General features: G+C 35.6%; 2 protein-coding genes across 2 annotated transcripts; one reads left to right on the plus strand and one right to left on the minus strand.

Moving 5' to 3' along the window:
• The first annotated feature begins 636 nt into the window (after positions 1-636).
• LOC116642395 (olfactory receptor 6C70) lies at positions 637-1,575 on the plus strand. Its single transcript, XM_032420778.1, has one exon. The coding sequence runs from the start codon at positions 637-639 to the stop codon at positions 1,573-1,575; it is 939 nt and encodes a 312-aa protein (XP_032276669.1).
• A 10,939-nt stretch (positions 1,576-12,514) lies between these two features.
• On the minus strand, positions 12,515-13,459 carry LOC116642594 (olfactory receptor 6C2-like). Its single transcript, XM_032421080.1, is given in 4 exon segments — positions 12,515-12,702; positions 12,705-12,752; positions 12,755-13,405; positions 13,408-13,459. Coding segments are annotated over 4 exon segments (939 nt in total).
• Positions 13,460-24,294: the final 10,835 nt, after the last annotated feature.

Raw genomic sequence — 24,294 nt, forward strand, 5'->3', positions numbered from 1 at the left:
TGGACTTTTGTAAATGTGGTTATATCTTCTTTATATTGTTTCAATTTTTTCTAGATTCAACTAGTATTTAGTTTGTTGTGGTATTACACTCTTACACTCTTTTTCTTTTTGTCATTTTCTGCCTCCCTCAGTAGTTCATAGAAAAGTTGCAAGAGGGTATAACGGGGCTCTAAACAAATACCACTTTAAGATGAAACCTAAAATTTCAGAATTTAACTGTAGGTCTTAATTCATTATACTGGCATATTTTATTTTGATGAAATTAATAATTAAAATGAATAAATTATTTTTGAATCTGGAACCAAGATCTTATCTAATTTATTTAAGAAATGAACAAATTTGGAATTAGGTACAATTGAGCTGGAAGCTTGTAAGTAATGGTGAAAAAAGAAACTATTATGGATTTTGCAGGTCAGTTTTCAAAACTGAGTTGACTTCTATTGTGCTTTTAAAAAATAGTGTCTGTTGCAAGGTACTAGATCACATCTTCAACCTCATGGAGTATTTCCTCATAAATGGGTGTGTATATGAATATGGATCCTTTTAGATATCATTTCCTAGATATAAGGCTACTCATGTATTTCTTATCATTGTACCTTTTTATTTCTAGAATTTGTTTGAAATCACAAAAGAGAAATGAAGAACCATACAAAACAGATAGAGTTTATCCTTCTGGGACTGACAGATAATTCTCAGTTACAGATTGTAATTTTCTTATTTTTATTTCTAAATTACATGCTGAGTATGATAGGAAACTTAACCATCATTGCCCTTACTCTATTGGATTCTCATCTCAAGACCCCAATGTATTTCTTCCTCCGTAATTTCTCTTTCCTGGAAATTTCATTCACAAGTGTTTGCATCCCCAGATTCCTAATCACCATTGTAACCAGGGAAAAGGCCATTTCCTATAATGGCTGTATATCTCAGTTATTTTTTTACATATTTTTGGGGGTTACAGAATTTTTCCTTCTGGCAGCTATGTCCTATGATCGTTATGTTGCCATCTGCAAACCTTTGCATTATACATCCATCATGAGCAGCAGAATTTGTCATCAGATTGTACTCAGTTCTTGGGCAACTGGATTCCTGGTCGTTTTTCCTCCACTGATTTTTCTTCTTAACCTGGATTTCTGTGCTTCAAATATCATTCATCATTTCATTTGTGACATTTCTCCTGTCCTGCAACTTTCGTGCTCAGACACACATTTTCTAGAACTGATTGCTTTTTTCTTAGCTGTGATGATCATCATTGTCACATTGTTATTAGTAATCCTTTCTTACGTTTACATCATCAAGACAATTCTAAAATTCCCATCGGTTCAGCAAAAGAAAAAAGCGTTTTCTACCTGCTCTTCTCACATCATTGTTCTATCCATCAGCTATGGTAGTTGTATATTCATGTACCTAAAGCCATCTGCAAATGAAAGAGTCACTTCAGGCAAAGGAGTAGCTGTGCTCAATACTTCAGTTGCCCCTATGTTGAATCCATTCATTTATACTCTGAGAAACCAGCAAGTTAAACAAGCCTTCAGAGATGTGTTTAGTAAGATATTTTCTGTTTCAGACAAGTAACGAGAAATAATTAACATGAAAACATAAAAAGAACATTGAACAAAAACTATTTTGACTCTTCTAATTTAGAATTGATCTTTAAAATTTAATTATTTGGATCTCTTTAGTTTACTTGAGCTTAGAAACTCTTTCCATTCTATGTATTCTGACTTTAACTTTCTATAATGTAAAGAAATATTTTGTAAAGTTATTTTTTTGTAATGTCAATTGTCAACATGGTAAGAAAGCATAGTTTTTTTTGAAATGAATCATGCATTTCATTTGTGTCATTTTATTTTAGTATTTTTTTTAAGGATTTTGTTTAAATTTTAGAGACAAAGAAAGTGAGCAGGGGGAGAAGGAAAGAGAGAGGGACAGAGAATCTCCAGGAGACTCCCTGCTGAGCACAGAGCCAGAGCGGGTCTCGATCTCATGAACCTGAGATCATGACCTGAGCTGAAATCAAGATTTGGACACTTAACTGACTGAGCCATCCAGTCACCCCTTATTTTAGTACTTATGTTGGATAAATATTTAAAATTGCAGTAAAAAATAAAATATGATTTAGTACACATGTACTTGATTTCTCACACAATCTTTTTCAAAAACATAGAACAAGCTTAATCTCTTAAACATGTCAATGAATCTACTGAATAAATGGGAATATATGATGAATTTAATTCCTGCCATATAGTTACTAGCATTTACTTATGTACAAGTTTTCCGTGGTAAATGATATCAAATATGAATTTGTCATAATTCAAATGACTTCTTTAAAGATAGAATTATGTTTTATTTTCTATAAAACTAGGGTTACTCTGTCAGTTTTTAAAACACATAGATGCCACACAACCTAGCCCTACACCTAAAGGAGCTGGAGAAAGAACAGCAAATAAAGCCTAAACCCAGCAGGAGAAGATAAATAATAAAGATCAGAGCAGAAATCAATGAAATAGAAACCAAAAGAACAGTAGAACAGATCAACAAAACTAGGAGCTGGTTCTTTGAAAGAATTAACAAGATTGATAAACCCCTGGCCAGACTATCAAAAAGAAAAGAGAAAGGACCCAAATAAATAAAATCATGAATGAAAGAGGAGAGATCACAACCAACACCAAAGAAATACAAACAATTATAAGAACATATTATGAGCAACTATATGCCAGCAAATTAGATAACCTGGAAAAATGGATGCATTCCTAGAGATGTATCAACTACCAAAACTGAACCAGGAAGAAATAGAAAACCTGAACAGACCTATAACCACTAAGGAAATTGAAGCAGTTATCAAAAATCTCCCAACAAACAAAAGCCTAGGGCCAGATGGCTTCCCAGGGGAATTCTACCAAACATTTCAAGAAGAATTAATACCTATTCTTCTGAAACTGTTCCAAAAAATAGAAATGGAAGGAAAACTTCCAAACTCGTTTTATGAGGCCACCATTACCTTGATCCCCAAACCAGATAAAGACCCCATCAAAAAGAATTACAGACCAATATCCTTGATGAACATGGATGCAAAAATTCTCACCAAAATACTAGCCAGTAGGATCCAACAGTACATTAAGAGGATTATTCACCACTACTAAGTGGGATTTATCCCTGGGCTGCAAGGTTGGTTCAACATCCACAAATCAATCCATGTGATACAATACATTCATACATTCATAAAAGGAAGAACAAGAACCATGGGATCCTCTCAATAGTTGCAGAAAAAGCATTTGACAAGGTACAGCATCCTTTCTTGATCAAAATTCTTCAGAGGATAAGGATAGAGGGTACATACCTCAATATCATAAAAGCCATCTATGAAAAACCCGCAGCGAATATCATTGTCAATGGGGAAAAACTGAGAGCTTTCCCCCTAAGGTCAGGAACACAGCAGGGATGTCCACTATCACCACTGCTATTCAACATAGTATTAGAAGTCCTAGCCACAGCAATCAGACAACAAAAAGAAATAAAAGGCATCCGAATCGGCAAAGAAGAAGTCAAACTCTCACTGTTTGCAGATGATATGATACTTTATGTGGAAAACCCAAAAGACTCCATCCCAAAACTGCTAGAACTCATACAGGAATTCAGTAAAGTGGCAGGTTATAAAATCAGTGCACAGAAATCAGTGGCATTCCTATACACCAACAACAAGACAGAAGAAAGAGAAATTAAGGAGTCGATCCCATTTACAATTGCACCCAAAACCATAAGATACCTAGGAATAAATTTAACCAAAGAGGCAAAGGATCTGTACTCAGAAAACTATAAAATACTCATGAAAGAAATTGAGGAAGACACAAAGAAATGGAAAAAAGTTCCATGCTCATGGATTGCAAGAACAAATATTGTGAAGATGTCAATGCTACCTAGAGCAATCTACACATTCAGTGCAATCCCCAACAAAATACCATCCACTTTTTTCAAAGAAATGGAACAAATAATCCTAAAATTTGTATGGAACCAGAAAAGACCCCGAATAGCCAAAGGAATCTTGAAAAAGAAAAGCAAAGCTGGCGGCATCACAATTCCGGACTTCAAGCTCTATTACAAAGCTGTCATCATCAAGACAGTATGGTACTGGCACAAAAACAGACACGTAGATCAATGGAACAGAATAGAGAGCCCAGAAGTGGACCCTCAACTCTATGGTCAACTAATCTTTGACAAAGCAGGAAAGAATGTCCAATGGAAAAAAGACAGTCTCTTCAACAAATGGTGTTGGGAAAATTGGACAGCTACATGCAGAAGAATGAAACTGGACCATTTCCTTACACGACACACAAAAGTAGACTCAAAATGGCTGAAAGACCTCAATGTGAGACAGGAGTCCATCAAAATCCTAAAGGAGTACAGAGGCAGGAACCTCTTCGACCTCAGCCTCAGCAACTTCTTCCTAGAAACATTGCCAAAGGCAAGGGAAGCAAGGACAACAATGAAGTATTGGGACCTCATCAAGATAAAAAGCTTTTGCACAGCAAAAGAAACAGTCCACAAAACCAAAAGACAACAGACAGAATGGGAGAAGATATTTGCAAATGACATATCAGATAAAGGGCTAGTATCCAAAATCTATAAAGAACTTATCAAACTCAACACCCAAAGAACAAATGATCCAATCAAGAAATGGGCAGAAGACATGAACAGACATTTTTCCAAAGAAGACATCCAAATGGCCAACAGACACATGAAAAAGTGCTCAACATCGCTTGGCCTCAGGGAAATCCAAATCAAAACCTCAATGAGATACCACCTCACACCAGTCAGAATGGCTAAAATTAACAAGTCAGAAATGACAGGGGTGGCAGTGATATGGAGAAAGGGGAACCCTCCTATGCTGTTGGTGGGGATGCAAGCTGGTGCAGCCACTCTGGAAAACAGTATGGAGGTTCCTCAAAAAGTTGAAAATAGAGGGCGCCTTGGTGGCTCAGTTGGTTAAGCAACTGCCTTCGGCTCAGGTCATGATCCTGGAGTCCCGGGATCGAGTCCCGCATCGGGTTCCCTGCTCGGCAGGGAGTCTGCTTCTCCCTCTGACCCTCCTCCCTCTCATGCTCTCTGTCTCTCATTCTCTCTCTCAAATAAATAAATAAAATCTTTAAAAAAAAAAAAAAAGTTGAAAATAGAGCTACCATATGACCTAGCAATTGCACTACTGGGTATTTACCCCAAAGATACAAATGTAGGGAAACAGAGGGTTATGTGCACCCTGATGTTTATAGCAGCAATGTCCACAATAGCCAAACTATGGAAAGAGCCAAGATGTCCATCGACAGATGAATGGATAAAGAAGAAGTGGTATATATATACAATGGAATATTATGCAGCCATCAAAAGGAATGAAATCTTGCCATTTACAACGACGTGGATGAAACTGGAGGGTATTATGCTGAGCAAAATAAGTCAATCAGAGAAAGACATGTATCATATGTTCTCACTGATATGAGGAATTCTTAATCTCAGGAAACAAACTGAGGGTTGCTGGAACGGTGGGGGGTGGGAGGAATGGAGTAGCTGGGTGATCGACATTGGGGAGGGTATGTGCTATGGTGAGCGCTGTGAATTATGTAAGACTGTTGAATCACAGACCTCTGAAACAAATAATACATTATATGTTAAAAAAAAAAGAATAAGATAGCAGGAAGGGAAAAAATGAAGGGGGGGAATCGGTGGGGGAGAGGAACCATGAGAGACTATAGACTGTGAGAAACAAACTGAAAGTTCTAGAGGGTAGGGGGTGGGGGGATGGGTTAACCTGGTGATGGGTATTAAAGAGGGCACCTACTGAATGGAGCACTGGGTGTTATATGCAAACAATGAATCATGGAACACTACATTAAAAACTAATGATGTAATGTATGGTGATTAACATAACATAATAAAATAAAAAAAAAGAGGCTCCCATTCACCATATTTGGGGAATTTGGATATCTAATTAATTATGATATTAAGAGATTATAACTTATTGAGTAAAATGAGAGTCCTTGAATCAATACTTCCTTATAATAAATGAATAATATATACAGGAGAAAAGAAAAATCATCTTTATTAGTAAAATATATGGACTAATCAATATAGAAGTAGTGATTTAAGTTAGCAAGCCATCCATGAATGCTGAAACTAGTGGATGAAAATTTCGTGAGGAACAAGATATTTATACAGTCTCAAAATATCTCCTAATAAATTACTTCTTATTACATGGAGAAAATAGTAACTTTGCAGTCTAGAGAGATTTGAAAGAGACCACTTTAGCCAAGTGATCAGTTATCACCACTAGTGGGAAAATCAGCATTATATGGCTCTTGAAAACGTGGACTAAGAAGGATCTATCATCACTTCTGTTTTATTCCTGCAAAAACAAAAAAATTTAAAAAAACCCAAAAAAACAAAACAACAAACCCAAACCTCAGTTTAACTTTGAAGAAAAATCAGATGAGCTTGAGTGACATGTCTTCTTCAAAAATCTTAAGACAATAAGGTGAAATATAGGCTGAGGAGCTGTTCTAGATTGACAGAGGTAAACAGAAATGAGAACTAAATGCAATGTATAATCCTGCATTATTCTGGATCTAGAGGGAATAGAAAGATGTAAAAGAAGCCACTTGGAAAAATTTATAAAATTTTAATATGGACTATGGATTAGATAATATATCAATGTCAGATTTTCTGATTTTGATCATTGCACTTTGGTTATGTAACATAACGATCTTATTAGGAAATATACCCTGCGATAGATAAAGAGGCACAATGTCCAACTTATTATTCAATGGTTTAGAAAGCATGTATATGTATGTGTGTGTATACATATTTAAGTTTATAGTATTAGTATTTGTATATATAGAATATAAAGTGCATGTATGTATATATGTAGAGAGAATGATGAAATAAATCGTACAAAATGTAAACAACTGTGACTAGATAAAGGGCTATGTAGTACTTTGTACTATTTTTGGAACGTGTCTTTAAGTTTAAATTATAAAAATGTTACAAAAACAGCCTTGGATTAAAACAACTATGCTCAATATGACTCATTCTGGATTTGCCTTACAAGGGGTGTCATGATAGAATATGGACTGTCCTAAAATAATCAAATCATTTTCTTGTTTGAGAGTAGGTGGCTTACAAATGACTGAAAACTATTAAATACCCTAATAATGGATTCATTAAGAGTTTCTAGAATTTCGGGCGCCTGGGTGGCTCAGTTGGTTAAGCGACTGCCTTTGGCTCAGGTCATGATCCCAGAGTCCTGGGATCGAGTCCCACATCGGGCTCCCTGCTCGGCGGGGGGTCTGCTTCTCCCTCTAACCCTACCCCCTCTTGCGCTCTCTCTCTCACTCTCTCTCTCTCTCTCTCAAATAAATAAATAAATAAAATCTTTAAAAAAAAAAAAGAGTTTCTAGAATTTCATGTTCATACACAAATGTTAGAATATTATTAGTTTTTTGAAACCTAGTATTTGGTCTTTATTAAGAAGCTTGGGTGTTGTACAACATATGGGATGATTTTACCTGTGCTCAAACATTTTCATAACTTTAGGAAATGATGCTTTGCTTTCCGTTCATCAACAGTATGATCTTACATTGACTGATATTTTCACTTATCATATTCTCTTTTTAATGTGAAACTATTATTAGATTAAATTCACTCTTATTCATTAATTCCCTTTTGGATTTTGGAGTAATTTTAAGAGCACATAATTATGACAATGGCATGTAGCAACAATATTTTAATGATAAATTTATTTTCTAAGATTTCCAGGTATTAGGCATATGAATGTATTTCAAATAAAATATGATTTATTTATATTTCTACTGCTAATGTGATATTGCTGGCTCACAATGTATATGATCATCCCTCCAATTTTTTATGCCTCTCTAATGTCATCACCAGCTCTTTTAAATATTAGAAAGCACATCTAAATATGCTATGATACAAACAAAATTTTATACATGAATGTTCATAACAGCATTATTCATAATAGCACCCAAGTGGAAACAACCTAAATGTCCATCAGCTGATGAATGGCTAAGTAAGTGTGGTATACCTGTGCAATGGAATATTATTTATCCACAAAAATTATGAAGTATTGATAGATTCAGATACATGCATAAACCTTGAATACATTATGCTAAGTGAAAGAAGCTAGTCACAAAAGGCAATATATATTCTGATTCAATTTATATGAAATGTCTAGAATAGGTAAATCCTAGAGACAAAAAGCATCTCAATGGTTGCCAGAGGCTGGAGGAAGGAAGTGACAGGGTATCACTGCTTGATAGATATGGAATTTCTTGCTGAGGTGATGACAATGCTATGGAAGTAGGTAATGGTGATGATTGCACAACTGTGTGAATGTACGACTAGCCACTGAATTGCACACCGTAAAACAGTTAAAATGGTGCATTTTATGTTATGTAAATGTGACCTCAATAAAAAACGTAGTTCTGGAGAGGGATATAAAGAATTGCAGATTGGACTGGAAGACCTACTAGCCTTTAGAACCCTAACTTCATGATAGCCAGCCTACTTTATGGAAATCCTTGTCTTGTTAGCAGAGGAGATTGAAAGGTGAGGTGACATGATAGAATGTGTTAACTAACTAACCAGCTTGCATAGCTGATGTATTTGGTGGTCGTGCTTTTTAGTTACAGGAATCATAGGGAATCAAAGACAGAGAGGGCTTATGTTCCAGTCACTGTGCTAGCTCTTCAACCAGAAACACGGGGTGATAGGCTGCTGAGCAAAAAGCTGAGAAAAATCAAATGTTAGCATCTAAACTGACTGATTTCCCATTCATCTCTGACAAAGAAGCCACAGAGCAGCCAGAATTGAAACTAGCAGAGAGAAAGTGATGGAGGTACAAGAACATTGCATATAGATCGTGTGCAAGAGAGTGAATTAGTAAGAATGGTATAAGCCTGCATGAATTAAATACAATATTAGTAGATAAAACAACAAGATAAAATAGCTCCAGAAAAGTTGCGGTAAGCTTTAGATTTTAAGTCTAGCTCCATATCAAAATCATTTGCTCAGGCATTATAAAGAGATTTTCTTAATACATTTATTTTCAATAAAATGTTTAATTAGAAGAGCAAAGGATTATGTTATAAGTAAATTCCTAGAGAGAGGAGAAGTAAAATGAAATTTTACAGTTACTATAGCTATTTTAGGCAATTATCTTTTTTTAAAATTTAATTAATTAATTTATTTTAGAGAGAGAGAGCATGCATGTGCATGCACACCTGTGAGCACACAAGCCAGGGGAGGGGCAGCGGGAGAAAGAATGGCAGAGAATCTGAAGCAGACTCTGTGCTGAGCATCGAGCTGTTGTGGGGTTTGATCTCACTACCCCAAGATCATGACCTGAGCTGAAATCAAGAGTTGGAAGCCCAACTGACTGAGCCATCCAGGTGTCCTGGAGGCAATTATCTTCAAGACAACAAGGTTTTATTTTAAATAAGCCTCAAGTTTTTATCAGTGATGTAAATATCTCAGAGAAGTGTAAGGAATATACTATAAAACACAGATGAATAAATTTTCCTCTTATAAATCAGGAGATAAAGGACATTTGCACTATGAAAATGCTCATAATCTTTGTTCAATAAATTTGAACTCAGAAAAGTTGCCTTAAAATTTAGGACTATGATTCTAACTTTCATATCTCAATATAGTTATATCATGTTACAGATTAATAAGTGTGGAAAAAAATCAATATTTGAAAGTGACTCTGTTTCATATGCAAACAAGAGAAGATTCAAAATTATCTCGAAACAATGTTACCCTCACAGACTTGCCTTACCACAATGCATTTTTGATTGGAAAAAAAGGATTAGAATAACACAATAACATGCGATTTCAAAAACCACTCTGATTTTTTCCATGAATAGCATAGTATATAAAATCTATTACATAAATTTTGAAGTTTTTAGACAACTTAATTTTTTTCTTTGATGTCAGTAAATCAATTTAATCCACAGAGAAAAGCAGACACATCAGTGAACTGAATGTATGATTGCAGAGAGAGATCCCAACTACTATGTCAGCTTACATACTTTCAATCAGTGTCTTTTCTCATCCCTTCCCAGCAAAACTACACTACTGCTTGAAAGGTCATGTGTTGTAGTGGACTGAACATGACTTGATATCAGAATACAGCTCCACTATTTGCTACCTAAGATGTATTGGTCAATGTACTCAATCTTCTTCTGTCTAGATTTTAATACAACTAAATGTATTTCCAGGATTGGCAAGGGCATTAATAATAATGTTTGAAAAGAGTTTGACATATCATTGGTAGTTCGAAAAAGGCAGTTATTTTCAAAATTATGCCAATAGAAATTATTTATTTAATTTTTTTTTAAAAAAAGATTGTATTTATTTATTTGACAGAGTGAGAGAGAGAGAGAGAGAGCACAAGCAGGGGGAGAAGCAGAGGGAGAGGGAGAAGCAGGCTCCCCGCTGAGCAAGGAGCCCAATGTGGGGCTCCATCCCAGGACCCTGGGGTCATGACCCAAGCTAAAGGCAGACTCTTAACCAACTGAGCCACCCAGGCGCCCTGCCAATAGAAATAATTTAAAAGCGGGGCGCCTGGGTGTCTCAGTTGGCTAAGTGTCTGCCTTGTTTCAGGTCATGATCTCAGGGTCCTGGGATTGAACCCACGTTGGGCTCCCTGCTCAGTGGGGGAGTCTGCTTCTCCCTCTCCCTTTGCCTCCCTCCCACTCATCCTCTCTCTCTCTCTCAAATAAATAAATAAAATCTTAAAAGAAAAAGAATGTTTAGGTGCTATTTCAAAGCCCACTTTTATTTTTATTGATTTTTAAAAGAAGTTTATTTGTTTATTTGAGAGAGAGAGGGCAAGCAGGGGAAGGGGCAGAGGAGGTGGGAGAGGGAGAAGGAGAGAATCTCAAGCAGACTCCTGGTCAGTGAGGAGTCCCAAGGAGTCTCTATCTCACAACCCCGAGATCATGACCTGAGCTGAAATCAAGAGTTGGCCACTTATCTGACTGAGCCATGCAGAAGCCTCTCAAAGCCCACTTTTATTTAAGTAATTGATTGATTGATTAATTAATTTATTTTCCTTTATTTTATTATTTTTTTAACTTAAATTCAATTAGCCAAGTTATAGTACATCATTAGTTTCAGATGTAGTGTTCAATAATTTATCAGTTGCATATAACACCCAGTGTTCATCACATCATGTGCCCTCCTTAAGCCCACTTTTAAAATTTAAAATTTCTGTTTTGTATTTCCTTATTTTTTCCTATTTCTACTGGTTAGACATCCTTGATATCTTCTTAAATCATTCACTTAGCCTTGTGTTGATGTGAATAATGGTCTTATCTCATCATCATTTAAAATTTGGTCTTCCAGTTTTGCTCTTATGCATTTATTCTAATTTTGTAACCTATAATAAGTGAAATAATGTTTACATTTTTTTTTTTTTAGATTTTATTTATTTATTTGACAGAGAGAGGCAGCAAGAGAGGGAACACAAGCAGGGGGAGTGGCAGAGGGAGAAGCAGGCTTCCCGCAGAGCAGGGAGCCCGACGTGGGGCTTGATCCCAGGACCCTGGGATCATGACCTGAGCGGAAGGCAGACGCTTAACGACTGAGCCACCCAGGCCCCCCCTGTTTATTTTTTATTTATTTATGTTTTAAAGATTTATTTATTTGAGAGAGAGCATGAACGAGTGGGGGGAGGGGCAGAGGGTGAGAATCAACAAGCAGACTCTGCACAGAACACGGAGCCCATCGCAGGGCTTGATCTCACCACCATGAGATCATGACCTGAGCTAAAACCAAGATTCGGACGCTTAGCGCACTGAGCCACCCAGGTGCCCCTGTTTACACTTGTTTTAAATTAAATGTATGCCTTTTAAGTGAAGTTCTGTCATAAATATGAGTAAATAATTAATACATCTTATCAGGATTCGTGAAGCTGTTTCCATCTCTTCAATTCTGATTATTCCCAAATTCCCTTTGTTATCTCTTCCACTTGTTGTTTTCATTATTTTAATTAGGCTAGAATGCCTTTTTGGTTTATTTTGGTGCATCTTTGCTGTTGCTGTTTTCTATATTGTATTTGGGTTTTAGATTATGATATTAATTTTGATAACTTCAATTAGGGGAAGAAACTAGTTTTATTAATCGTCTTCTATAGAATTTATATAGTTTTTAAATATTATTACTTTCCTTCCTTCCCTAGAACATTGAAGAAAAGACTAAGTTAGAAGTGGAGATAAATTTAATTACTTGGAAATATATTTTATAGTTTTACAGTGAGGCAAGCCACTATGTCTGAGTTTGGTTTGAAAGAAAAAGGAGTTTGATTAAGGTGAGATTAGGATGTATTATTAAATGTCTTTGAGAGGGTTAATATAACTAAATTATAGACACAAAGCAATGAAACAAGTCATAAGCTGTAGTTAAATATTTAGAGGACTTTCTTCTTTCATTTTACACTGATTCGTCAAAACTTCAGGTTCTTTGAGAGAAATGTCATCTTCTTTATGAAGTCATTAAAAGCTTGTTTCAGTTGCTTATTCCTCAAGGTATAAATGAAGGGGTTCAACAGGGGTGCAACAGAAGTGGTGAGCACCGAAACACCTTTATTTATGGCTACCTCTTCTTTTGCTGATGGCTTGATATAGATGAAGTGCAGCTGCCATAGGTGATGGAGATTACAATCATGTGGGATGAGCAGGTAGAAAGGCCTTTTTTCTTTGTTGGACAGAGGGGAGTCTCAGAATTGTCCTGATGATGTATGTGTAGGACAGAAATACACACACTAGGGTGATTATGAGAGCAAATACAGCCACAAGGATAACCATTTGTTCTATTACCCACGTATCTGAACATGAGATCTTCAGGAGGGGACCTGCGTCACAGCCAAAATGATCAATGGCATTGGAGTCACAGAATTCAAGCTGGAGTCCCAAGCTAAGGGGTGGGAGAATGATCATCAAGCCAGACACCCAACAGCAGAGGACTAATAAGGTGCACACCCTATTGTTCATGATGGTCATGTAATGAAAGGGTTTACAGATAGCAACATAGTGATCGTAGGACATGGCTGCCAGGAGAAAAAGTTCTGTTGCTCCAAAGAGAATAATAAAAAATATTTGACTTGTGCAAGCATCGTAGGTAATGGTATTGTCCCCAGTTGATATACTGTTCAGGAATCTAGGAATACAGACAGTGATAAATGACACTCCTAAGAAGGAGAAATTTATGAGAAAAAAGTACATAGGAGTTTTAAGATGAGAGTCTACCAATGTGAGTGTGATAATAGTCAGGTTCCCTGTTAGACTCAAGATGTAGGTGAGAAATAGAAAGATAAAAAGCAGGATTTGCAGTTTGGGTCATCTGTCAGTCCCAGCAGGATAAAAGTTGTTATTGCTGTGTAGTTTCTCATCACTGACTTTTGAAATCTACCAATCAGCTTGTGAAAATAAAAGAGATTTTTATGAGGAGATCAATATTTGAATTCTGTAGCAAAAGACTGAATATAAAAGCCTAGCAAACCAAGTTTATATTTATTTTCTCATTTCACTTCATAATCAATATTACCACTATTCTGATTAGCCTTCCTGAATATTCCATGTATGAGCAGTAAAGATTATTCCTTCAGAATTCATGTTTCTGTAAAACAATCCAATGTTTTCTCAGATCATTCTTTGCCCCTCAAAATTTGCAACTGTACATGTTGATTATTTGTAATTCATCACATGGATTGGATTTACAAATAAGTTAGAGCAAAAAAAGTTGATTTTACTTAATGTGTACTTAAATGTTGTTTATCCAAGACAAATCTTGGATATATATCATATCCAGATAATGAAGAACATGACTTCTCTTCAGTTGTTATTATCAAAGGATTGTTTTAAGGGTAAGATGCATTTCCCCTGGAAAACAAACAAACAAACAACAATGACAACAAAACACCACACTGGATCCTGAGATTTTCCTTTTTCTCTTTATTCTTATCTGCTTGTATTCCTTATTCTTAACTCAAAGATGGTTTGATATACAACTATTTTATCTATAGTGTGAGAAAAGGAATATCTTCATATGCATACATGTTATTTTTCATTTGTCTGTGGCTCCTTATCTCTCAAAAGCCCTGAAATGAAATCTATGTTTAATATCAATAAATACAGTCTTCCAGAGGCTGTGCATCTTCTTTTTATTTTTTATTTTTTTAGAGAGGGAGGGGGGAGTGTCAGGGGAGGGAGGGAATCTTAAGCAAGTTCCATGGCCAGTGCAGAACCCAACTCGGGGCTCAGTCTCCGACTACCCTGAGATCTTGACCTGAGCTGAAATCAAGATTGGAACACTTAACCAACTGAGCTACCCAGGCTCCCCGCAGGCTGTGCATCTTTAATTATGTTTTTAATTTCTTTGAAAAGATACTATCATCTCCACCTTCTCATCTTACCCCTACTTAGTTTAGGTCTTAAGGCTCTGCAGCCTAACTTTCATGTCCAGCCTCCCACTGCTCTATCACCCACAGGAACATTACTACTGTTGAAGCCATTGGCATATTTTTTTGTAGTTATTTTGCCTGACATCCCCGCAATATTTTTTTAAGTTAAGGTTCCATCATTCTTCAAATGGATTCCATGCCATCATCCTGACTTTCTTCCTGACTCTATCTCTCTCTTTCTCTCTCCTTTTTTTTTTTTAAGATTTTATTTATTCATTAGACAGAGAGAGAGCACAAGCAGGGGGAGTGGCAGGCAGAGGGAGAGGGAAAAGCAGGCTCCCCGCTGAGCAGGGAGCCCCATGTGGGACTCAATCCCAGGACCCCGGGATCATGACCTGAGTCGAAGGCAGTTGCCCAACCAACTGAGCCACCCAGGTATCTCTCTTTTTAGTGACCTACAGTCTCCTCATTCTCTATTCACCTATGAAATATTTCTGTTCCGCAGTATTTTGTCTTGAGACCTCTCTTTTCTTGTTTTCTCTTTGTTCTTCTTACTCCATGCTCTCCAAGAGGATTTTACTTCATGCAATTGATTTTATTGTCATTTACTTTTTTTTTTTTTAAAGATTTTTTATTTATTTATTTGAGAGAGAGAGAATGAGAGAGAGCAAGCACATGAGAGGAGGGAGGGTCAGAGGGAGAAGCAGACTCCCTGCCGAGCAGGGAGCCCGATGCGGGACTCGATCCAGGGACTCCAGGATCATGACCTGAGCCGAAGGCAGTCGCTTAACCAACTGAGCCACCCAGGCGCCCTTTATTGTCATTTATATGATGAATTCCAAAGGCCGCAACTTTTCCAAATAAAACAATTGCTAAGTGTACATCACCACTTGAATGTTCCACAGACACTTCATATGCCATGAATTCAAAGTGAAATCATGGTCCTTCTCCAAGCCTTCTCTTCTAGTGTTAACTATTTATTGATAAAGATTAGTCTCTTGTGTGTGGCCTGCAAGGCTCTTCATGGACAGGACCTTCCTTATTTTCTCATTTCATAGTTTACAAATTCCTTATCTTTCTTTCTGATAACTTGAATTCCACAGACACTGGGGCGCCTGGGCGTCTCAGTTTAACGTTAAACGTCTGCCTTCGGCTCAGGTCATGATCCAGGGGTCCTGGGATCGAGTCCCACATGGGGCTCCCTGCTCCGCGGGAAGCCTGCTTCTCCCTCTCCCACTCCCCCTGCTTGTGTTCCCTCTCTCGCTGTGTCTCTCTCTGTCAAATAAATAAATAAAATCTTAAAAAAAAATTCCACAAACACTGACTCCTTGTATCCTTCATATTTTTCACATGCTGTCTTCTCTTCAAGGGTTAATCTTTGATTAATGTCAGTTGGTCCTTCAGAATTCTCCTTAGGTATCAGTTTTCCAAGGAAATCTTCATTCACCCTTCCAGAGTATGTGAGATTATGATACCATGTTATTTATAAACACCTGTTACTTACTCTTTCTTGAAATAGATCACGTGGTATACTTCCATATACTTATATTTCTCCTCTATGTTTTTGTAAACTCCAAAATAGAGGTTATGTTTTTATATATCCTTTTATTCCCTTATGTCTGACACATGAAGGTTGTTATGTAAATGTGAACTGAAGAAACAAAAAAGAGTTGGCTAAGCAATCTTCTTTAATGCCTATTCTGGTCAGATGGCTCAGCATTCTTATTTTTCATTATGGTGATCAAGAATTTCATATGCATGTTAATATTTGAACTCCACCCAGACAAGTAAGGAAGTTTGTTGCCCAACCTCATCACTCATCTCCACGCCTCCCTTCCAATCACTGCTGTTACAGCATGTACAGTCACCTCATTTATATATTTACGTTATAATTGGAGATACACATGAAGGATGAGTAAAATATTAACTGGCTCCCTTTTCCTATATTATGAGTCTTATTTTGTTGATATTATATGTGGCCATTATGTATATTAGTCAACAATAGGAAAAGACTCTATTTCTGTTTGTGGAGCAGTAACCGCTCTTAGTCCTCAATTAGCATTAATTATTTATAATGGTAGCTATGAAAATATGTCCTATCTGAAAACATAGTCTCTAGGGTTTCTGCTATTTCTCCATTACTGAATGACATAATATCTCCCCAGGGGATGTCAATTAGTTTGTTATATGAATGATTTTTCACTAGGTTGGTTTTAAAATATTTCCTGCAAATGACATGAGCCCTCTGAGTCTGGCAACATTAATTCCTCTCTTCCTATGGACATGTGCCTTCTAAAGGCTTATGAGGTATATATGGCAAGGCAAGCCTTGCTTTAAAGGGATCATCACAGGAAAATGGACGCTCCTGAAGGGACTCTAATGAAAAACTCTGATAAAGGAAATAGTGTAGACCTGGTACGACTAAAGTGAAGACGCTAGCAAAGCTACTGGCCAACGTTAGGGGCACCTGGGGGGCTCAGTCACTTAACTGTCTGCCTTTGGCTCAGGTCATAGTCCCAGGGTCTTGAGATTGAGCTTTGAGTCAGGATCCCTGCTCAGCGGGCACTCTGTTTCTCCCTCTGCCATTCCACGCCCCCCCATTATGTGCTCTCTTTCAAAGAAATAAATAAAATCTTAAAAAAAAAAGCTACTGGCCAACCTTATGTAAGGAAAGCCTGTCACATGCATTTACCTCATGCTTAAGGAAAGCCTGTCACATGCATTTACCTCATGCTTAAACTCTCAAGGTTTTTCAAATCACCAAAACTGTTTCTTTAATGACTCTTCCACTCCTAAAGAGCGATCTCTTTATGAGCCTTTCATACCAATCAATGGCTTATACAAGGAAAGAAAAACAGAGTTCTTTGTTTTCAAACTTTTCGAGATTTTTCATTTCCCCTCAATCCTCTTTCTCTGGGCAATTCTATTTTTGCTTATGTTAGAAAAGCTCAATTTATCAATGGTTTCTCTTTCATACAAGTAAAATAATGTGCTAATAATTTACTATGGCTTATTCTTTGCCTTGTCCTTTGATTTTGGTTTATCTAAGAATTGATTCTAACTACTTCAGGGCTACCAAAAGGACCATAAGTAGAACTATCTACAAAGTAACTAAAATTTGACATCCTGCTCTCATCTCCTTTTTCATACTTCCCCTCTGGATACACACCAGGGAGAAGTTGCCCTAGTGAAATACTCTTCTCAACCTTGCTACCCTGAACAGTGCTCCATGAACAATAAAAATGGCCTCTCTCTCCTCAGTCATCAAATTACTCAAATTATTGTTACTGAGGAATTAGGTATTAAGAGAACATTTCTGTTGAACTAATAGGTGTTTAGGAGGGATTCATCATAAAAGAATATTTACAAATTAGAAAATATTGACATTTTAAGCAATGTAATATTCTTTTTGGGTACAAATTCTAGGAATTGGAAGGTATATTTCTGTATGTTCTTGAAATTACACTGCATGGGTGACTACTTAGGAATACAAAAATATAGCTTTGGCTATGACCTTAAGCCTTACAAAGGGCTACTGAATAGTTCATAACATGTCTACTACAATTTTCCACATTAAAAGTTGAAACAGGCTTAAGTAACCATATTACAGAAGAAAATGCCAACAAATATTTCTTTCTCTTATCTCTTAAAAGAGAAAGTAATTCTCATGTCTACCTACAGCACTTACTCTTTGGGTAATTATTCGTGGTTTTAGCTGGCAGCTTCTTCCTGTGTTTCACTGTGTTATATGGAAGATGTGCCTCAGCCCAGGTCCAACGGGATCATCAACTCACAGTCACTCTTCAGGCATTTTCTGGAGGGTCTTGAGTTCTTTGAGTTTCCCGTTTTCATATCATATAAAGACTCTCATTAGAGACTCTTATTTTTAAGCCTTGGAAGCATTTTCCTTTGGTCTCTGTCGTGAAGGAAGAAACCTTAATGTAAGGGAGGAGAACAAGTAAAGTTTCCCTGGGTTTTGGAAGAGCTCTGATTGTTCTGAGCCAGGAGTTGGCTTTCCTACTCTAAAAATAATGATATTTATGTTCCTCTGCTCTCTCTTCTGGGGGTGCACTGGGATCACATGTATGAATAAAGTAAAGGGTCCTTAGTGACCTGGGGTCTAATGTCACTAAGGAATCTTTTGCTTAATGAACTTGGGCGAAGCAACTAAAACAGACAGCAGCAGGGATGCTGTCCTTTGAGACAATAAGATAGAACAGCAGCATCAGAGGCCAGGTCCCCATTGCACTAATGAGAAAAAGTGTGCAAGCCTGATTCAGTTCTCTACTACACTTTCTAGAGATATGGGTATAGGAGACTTTAATAATCAAAATATTTTGCCTTACCTAATCTCCCCTGATATCATTTTGTTTGTGAAGTATCTAATATGAAAATATGTATTGAAAAAATTACTATGTTTAATGATATTGCAGCATGAATTTATTTTTTTAATCACAGGAGTATTTACCTACATTTGAAAAACGGGAAAAAATATATATGGCAGACATATTTTTTATTCTGCCTACAGACGATGTTTGATAAGACCATGGTTACATGGATGACTCAAAAACATTTCACTCGACTAAAAACCATGGCTCTAATAATTTCTGCTGTGAAGTATCTGCCCCTGAGAATTTGAAATATGTATTAAAAGGGACCCATCTGAAAATATTTTAAGACATAAACTAAGGTTTGAAGGACTGGTTAAGAAATGTTGCTTTTGGTCAATTATAATAGAAATTACAGTAGTTGGGGGATGAGATGACTGTTTAGAAATCTGGAAAAACCTTGTATGGTTACATATTTGTTGCTTTAGGAGTTATGGTTTGATGATGGTAGATTAGGGCTCATGATTAATACATTTGTCATGATTAAGAAAGAAAGCTCCTACATCAAAGGAAGGAGAAAATGCCCTTGTTGCAAAATGCTTGAATAAATAAAGCTAATCTGTCTTTATTATATATATATATAATAAATATATTTATTTGTTTTATTATACCAGCATAGCTTCTATGGCTTTCTTTCCCTAATTTTCTTTTCTTTTTAATTTTTTATTATGTTCTGTTAGCCACCATATAGTACATCATTAGTTTTTGATGTAGTGTTCAATGATTCAATAGTTGCATATAACACCCAGTGCTCATCACCACACGTGCCCTCCTTACTACCCATCACCCGGGTACCCCATCCTCCCACCCCCCTCCCCTCTAGAACCCTCAGTTTGTTTCCCAGAGTCCATAGTCTCTCATGGTTTGTCTCCCTCTCTGATTCTTTCCCTAATTTTCATTTTATATTTTAATTAAGGCAAGTATTTGTTTTTAAAATTATTCTTCTTTTTAATATTTTTCATACAATAAAGATTTATTATTAGGATTTATGTTGTGGGAGACAATATATTATATGAATAGGTTCTTTTTAAAAGATTTTATTTATTTATTTGAGAGAGAGAGAGTGCGCGAGGCTGTGCATGAGGGGGAGAGGGGCAGAGGGAGAAGGAGACTCCCCGCTGAACAGGGAGCCTGACCTAGGGCTCAATCCCAAGACCTGGGATCATGACCAGAGCCAAAGGCAGACGCTTAGCCAACTTAGCCACCCAGGCATCCTGGAATAGGTTCTTATCAGGCCAGTAAGTATTCAAATTTTTGGTCTGGGGAATAGAAAGAGGATAAATAGTGAATTTAAGATTTATAAAAACTATGATTTTATACATTGGATTTTAAATAATAAGAACAAATATCATGCATGTAATATTGTGCAACTTCAAAAAGTTTAGTCCTAGATATTTTTAAATTTTCTTTTCATCCCTTTATCTTATCTTTTTTTAATGTATGTAGTACATTGATATATGTAATATATCTAATATTTTTGCATTTAGAAAGGGCTTGATCTTAATAAATATATCTTATAACAAGTCCTCTTTTTTTACAGATGAATCTTAGATTTTTCAAACATATAATCATGAGTATATTATAACAATTTTTCCATGGATTCACCAGTGGGATTTACAATACCATAGAGTTGTATTATTGCATAATTTTTAAATAAGACTTATTTTTAAAAAATCTACCATGCATACAAAACAGTGTATCATTGTAGAGGTAGGTATCCACAAGCTAGGTTAAGGAACGGAACATTACCTGTACCTTAGAAACCTCCTGTTTGTCCATCTCTGATCACATTCCTCTTTATCCCTAATAGATGAATTCAAGGGCCACTTAGTTTCTGTTTGTACTCTTTATCCTGCTCTTTGTTTGAGGAGGTTGCCCAGAATACACTGCATGAATAAGCTCCTTTTTCTGTGGATTTGATTTTGGGTTTGGCCATTGAGAGCCCCTTATAATATCATCATCAACTATTATATCAAGATTATGCTATTCTCATTTTTTACAATGTGTAGATACTCCTATAGCTATGCCCTGGAAATGTCTGTGTAGAACTGGTATACATTTCCTAAATATTTACTAAATACTTAATTGATACCATTATATTCTGGAAGTTTTATGAGATGATTTTTAGTTGGAGGTTCAAAATTTGTAACTAATATATGAATATTCAGATTTTATATTTTTTGCTGTACCAGTTGTGCCAGGTTGTATTTTTTTTGTAGAAATTTCAACACTATTTACAAGTTTATTGGAAAAATCATAATTATTTTACTTTTATGCCTGTATTATGTGTAGTTATGTGTACTCTGTTTCCTAATATAATGATTGAATTCCTCTCTTCTTTTCTTTGGTCACCCTTGGGAGAGATTTAATGATCTCATTAGTCCATTTAGACATTCCTCTTTTGGCATTGCAGGTTTTTAAAAATTTTTTTTGCTCATTCTCTATTTGCTTTTTCTCTATTTATATAATATTTGTTTTAATATTTATTACTTTCTTTTTTCCAATTTAGTTAGGTATAATGTCATGCCTTTTTAAACTTCTTTGGATTAATGCTTAGATCATTGATTTCAAGGTTTTATCTTTAATTTTCTAATGCATTTGGATCTAAATATGCTGCTAATCACCACTTTATATTTACCCCACAAATTTGTTACTTCATATCTTCGTAGGACATAAAATGTTCCTTCTAATATTTATTGTGATTTATTCTTTGACCAATGTCATATTTAGATGCTATTTCCTGATTTCCAAATGTATGGTTATTTTCAATAGTTCTTTTCTTCTTTATTACCATTCTGTTCAGAATTTATCCTGTGGGTTATTTTACTCCTTTGTAATATTTAATATTTGTTTCATGGCTCAATATATGGCTATTCTCAGCGAATAGTCTATAACTACTTGCATAAAATACTAATGCTGGAGTAGTTGGATGTAGTATTTTATATATGTCAGTTAGTTCAAACTTGCATATTATACTTACCAAGTGTATTATCCTTAAAGATATGTTTTATATTCTTTACACATTTATTATTGTCTATTTTCTTTATCAGTTACTGAGAGGAGTTTGTTAAAATACTCACTGTGTCTATTTCTCTTGAAAGTTCTAGTGATTTTACTGTGTATATTTTGATTCTATGTTATTAAAGACATATGAATTTACAATTACCTTAACTGTGAAAATTTTATCATTATGAAATCTTTATCTTTAGTGATTTTTTTATTTGATCTTGTAGGATACATGCCCTTATTATTAACATAGGTATACAAGCTTCCTTTTTTTCAGTGTTTGTATTATGTATACCTTCCATGCTTTTACTTGAAATCTGTGCACATATTTTAGATGCATCCCTTGTAAGGAAACATAATGCTTAAAAAAAAACTGTTCAAAATTATGTTTGCTTAGTTGGGGGAATATTGATTATTATCTTTTCTTAAGCAGCTGAATTCCACAGCTCATATTTATGCTGTACATTCTATGAGTTGTGACAAATGTATAATGACATGTATGCAGCACGTAGTATCATACAGAATAATTTCTCTGGGATAAAAATCCCCTATGCTCCACCAATTCATTGCTTCCTTCCTCTCTCTCCTAGCCCCTGGTAACCTCTGATCTTTTTGCTATATCCATAGTTTGCCTTTTCCAGAATGTTATGTAGTTGGAATCATACAGTATGTAGCCTTTTCAGATTGTCCTCTTTCACTTAGTAATAATGTGTTTAAGGTTTCTCCATGATAGCTCATTTCTTCTTAGTGGTGATAAATATTCCATTGTCTAGATGTACCACACTTTATCAATTCACCTACTGAAAGATATCTTAGTTGCTTCCATGTTTTGGCAATTATGAATAAAGCTGCTATAAACATTAGTGTATAGAGTTTTGTGTGAATGTTAAGTTTTCGATCATTTGGGTAAATACTAAGGAGTACAATTGCTGGGCTGTATGGGTAAGAGTATGTTTTGTTTTCTAAGAAATTGCCAAGCTCTTTTCCAAAGGGGCTGTACCATTTTGCATTTGCACCAGCAAGAAGTGAGATTTTCTGTTTATACACATCCTTAGCAGCATTTGGTAGTGTCAATGTTTGGATTTTAACCTTTTATATATATTTTGGATTTTAACCTTTTTAACAGGCTTTTAGCAGCACCCCATTTTTGTTTTAATTTCTAATTCCTTAGTGATGTATGATATTGAACATCTTTTTATGTGCTTACATGCCATGTGTATCACTTTTGGTGAAGTGTCTGTTCAGATCATTGTCCATTGTTTAATTGAGTTGTGCATTTTCTTATTGTTGAATTTCAGTATCGGCAGATGTCCCAATGGAAAACTAACCTTAAATGATGGCAATCTTAATCTGAGGAACAATATTGATAGTGTTCCAATTATTAACTGTACTTTAAAATATATTTTTCCATCTTTCTTTTAATTCAGAGTATACAGGTTGATATAAACCACTTAGTCCAGCACTGTCAGAAATGGAATACATATTTATTTAATTCAACTTTTTTTGGACTTTATTCTTAGAAAAAGCTAAATTCCAATATAGTTAGATGCCACTTTCTTAACCTATTAGTTGACTTTCTTATCCTTCCCTGGTGAAACTGCACTCAGTGTTTTCTGAAATTCACACGCATAACTTGCTTGTAGCAAATGGTATGGTATTGAAGAGATTATGGAGAAATGGTATGTTTTTCAGAATCCTGACGGAAGAACACAGTAAGATAAAGGGGAACAGAAATTAGGTTCAGTAATGTAATGCCCTTTTAATTTGTTGCTGTTTTTATTTAGCAGTTTTCCTTTAACAGAATAAATCATTTTTCTCACAGCCTACTTACATGGCTGTGAAAAGTCACAAAACAAATAAATAATATTCCACCAACCAATGCTTAAGCATATTGACAAAATAAAAACAAATTAATGAAGCCTGAGGTTCTAAAACATTGAAGCCTGGAGCCATAATGTGGAGAGTTGTAGAACTTGAAAGCAGAGATAAATAAAAATGAAGAAAAGACACACTGAGCAGATTTTTAACATACCATGTGTTCAAGGAGTAGAAACACTGAGAAATCTCCAGTGAAAACATTTGGGCCTAGATATTTCTTTGGGGAAGTTTTATTTTATTTTTAATTATGAGTTCAATTTACCTAATAATTACAAAGATATTAAAATTATTTATTTCCTATTGGGTAAGCTATGACAGTTTGTGTGTTTTGAAGAATTGGTCTACTGCATCTGTCAAATCTGTGTGCATAGATTTGTCCATAATATTCCCATATTATCACTTTGATGTCTGAGATCAAAGTGTAGAGATCACTTTGTCTCTAGTGATATGCCTTGTTTCATTTTGATATTGGTAATTTGAGCCTTTCTTTTACTTCTCTATCTCTCTTTCATTCTTACTAGATGCTTGCCAATTTTATTGCTCTTTACAAAA

The sequence above is a fragment of the Phoca vitulina genome, unplaced genomic scaffold, assembly GCF_004348235.1.
Source record: "Phoca vitulina isolate PV1807 unplaced genomic scaffold, GSC_HSeal_1.0 scaffold23, whole genome shotgun sequence".
Lineage (NCBI taxonomy): Eukaryota > Metazoa > Chordata > Mammalia > Carnivora > Phocidae > Phoca > Phoca vitulina.